Source organism: Adelges cooleyi, unplaced genomic scaffold, assembly GCF_023614345.1.
Source record: "Adelges cooleyi isolate 19-005CV unplaced genomic scaffold, UGA_ACOO_1.1 ACOO_flye_CR_arks_rails_tigmint_CR_PRNA_2, whole genome shotgun sequence".
Lineage (NCBI taxonomy): Eukaryota > Metazoa > Arthropoda > Insecta > Hemiptera > Adelgidae > Adelges > Adelges cooleyi.
In genome coordinates this window covers 3,137,344-3,139,549 of record NW_026095860.1, presented here as the reverse complement: position 1 = coordinate 3,139,549, position 2,206 = coordinate 3,137,344, and the positions used below count along the sequence as shown (strand labels likewise).

Here is a 2,206-nt window from a genome sequence, read left to right as displayed (position 1 = left end):
TGAATGTTTTTCGATATTTTTTTTCAGTTCTTTTGTACAACTAGAAACTGGCGGAAGGTTACAAATTACAATGCACTTCATATTGTCTATTTTGTTCATTTCTTTTATGCTAAATGCTGAATGCACCCAACCACCATCTGATGACCAAGTAATATTTAATAATATTTTTAGACTATTATTATTCGAAAACTAAAGTATTTTGTCAAACATTCAATAGATTACATATGATCAAGTTATGGTTTACAGTAATTTTTTTCTATGGACATATTATAGCCGATTGGGCATAATTTTACATAAGCTTTGTCTAAGTGTTTGACAATGGATTAAGTTTCTTTTGCGTAACGTAACACACAATAAAAAAAATGTTTAGATATATTTTGTACAATTTTTAATTTCGGTTACCATAAAAAAGTTTTGTAAAACATTTAAGCATATACTAATTATGGGTAGTTGGCATAATATCTGCAATTACAATATTTTTTAATAAAAATAATTGTTACAGGTTTTCAAACAAGGATTCGAAAAAGCAAAAAAATCGTATAAAGTTGCTGAGGGCAATGGCCTTACAGAGGAAAATTTGGCGCATTTCGTGACTCCTTTGCATTCACAAAAAGTACACGATTTTTTCAATAACAACAACTTTACAAAACAACAACGAGGTAACTATTAAACGATATAAAGGTTTTTTTTTTAATAACTTTGTAAAATATGAGTAATTTGATAATAGTTTTTACTGATCAATAAATGACATTGAATAATTATTCTTAAATTTATTAAATTTTACTATATAGTACTTTATATTTTTCGATAACATAATAATCCCCCTACTAAATAGATCCAAGTAAACAACACAAAAAGAAAAATATAAGTTTCCAGTTCCCATCGTCATCGGAACACAATGGGAACTTAAATTTTCGTATGCTGTTTGGCAGTGATCGAAATTTTATGTTACCGTAATTTTTTTTAATGAGAACTATTATGTATAGCTAATCATTTTTTAAGAAATCTTTATTATACATAGTGGTTGCACAATTAAAACATTTATTGAAAAAATAAAAAATAAAATATTAGCAAAAAAATGACAAACTTTTTCAATTATTTCGGCATCAACGTTAAAAGTAGTCACAAGAGTTTGTTTAGATTTTTAAAAAATTTGACTTGATCTAGAGAATATTCCATACAAATTTGGAACTAATTCGATTATTTTAAAAAAAAGTCATAGCGCGCAGTAAGTTTAATTTTAAACATGAATTACATTTTTAGATATTTTACTCAATTTCGAAGTGAACCAGGGGAACTATTTAGAATATTAGGAAAACTGTGTGAAATATAACTATTATATGATTGGAAAAATACAAATGTCATATCTACCGTAACTTAAATTTATTGTAAACACTTAATTTTCTTTGAAACGTGTATCATATATATTAGCATTAATGTTGCAGCATTCGGGTATGACCTAAGACTTGTACTTGTAGTTCAAAATAACAAATAATTACTTTGAATAATAAGAGTGAGCCATAGAAAAATTTCAAATTATAATTAAGAAGAAGCAACATATTTTTTTATATACCTATTATTCTACACAAATTTAAATGTTTTAACATTTTACATAGCTTTGATGGAAACTTAAAAAAAAAAATATTTTTCTGTATAATCTTGAATCATATATATATATATATATATATATATATATATATATATATATATATATATATATATATTATTTTTATTTCCTAATTTACATCTGCTGTCTATATTCTTAAAGTTTATCCGTTTAATTTTTAGATAACATACAACTTCCATTGTTTGAGACAATCATAACAAATTTAGATTTGGTGGAACCATTAAGAGAGACACTCGAAATATTACGGAATAAATAATGAGTTTACAAGAAGAATTCAATGCTAATGTTAAGATCATATTGTTTTTGAAAATGTAAGCGTTTGAGTAATTATTTAAATGTTTCATTATGTTGTATACTATAGTTAAAACAAATTATGACTCGTTACATATGAGTAAGTTTAATAGAACTGTAATACAATATAATAATAATTCAATGTTATTTTTAAGGCTTACACAATTTTAATAAAATAAATAGTCTTTCCGCAATAAATAAAGTTTATCCTCATGATTTTTTTTTTTAAATTGATGTTTTAAGATATACTTAAGATCTTCTGAAAACAATTTCTAGCTTTTAAGCTCC

At 24.4% G+C, this 2,206-nt stretch overlaps 1 protein-coding gene across 1 annotated transcript; it reads left to right on the top strand.

Moving 5' to 3' along the window:
- On the top strand, positions 1 to 2,005 carry LOC126833698 (uncharacterized). The gene is made up of 3 exons (XM_050565181.1): positions 1 to 148; positions 503 to 659; positions 1,789 to 2,005. Exons 1-3 carry the CDS (start codon positions 71 to 73, stop codon positions 1,881 to 1,883), a joined length of 330 nt encoding a protein of 109 aa, XP_050421138.1. The 5' UTR covers positions 1 to 70; the 3' UTR covers positions 1,884 to 2,005.
- The last annotated feature ends 201 nt before the right edge of the window (positions 2,006 to 2,206 follow it).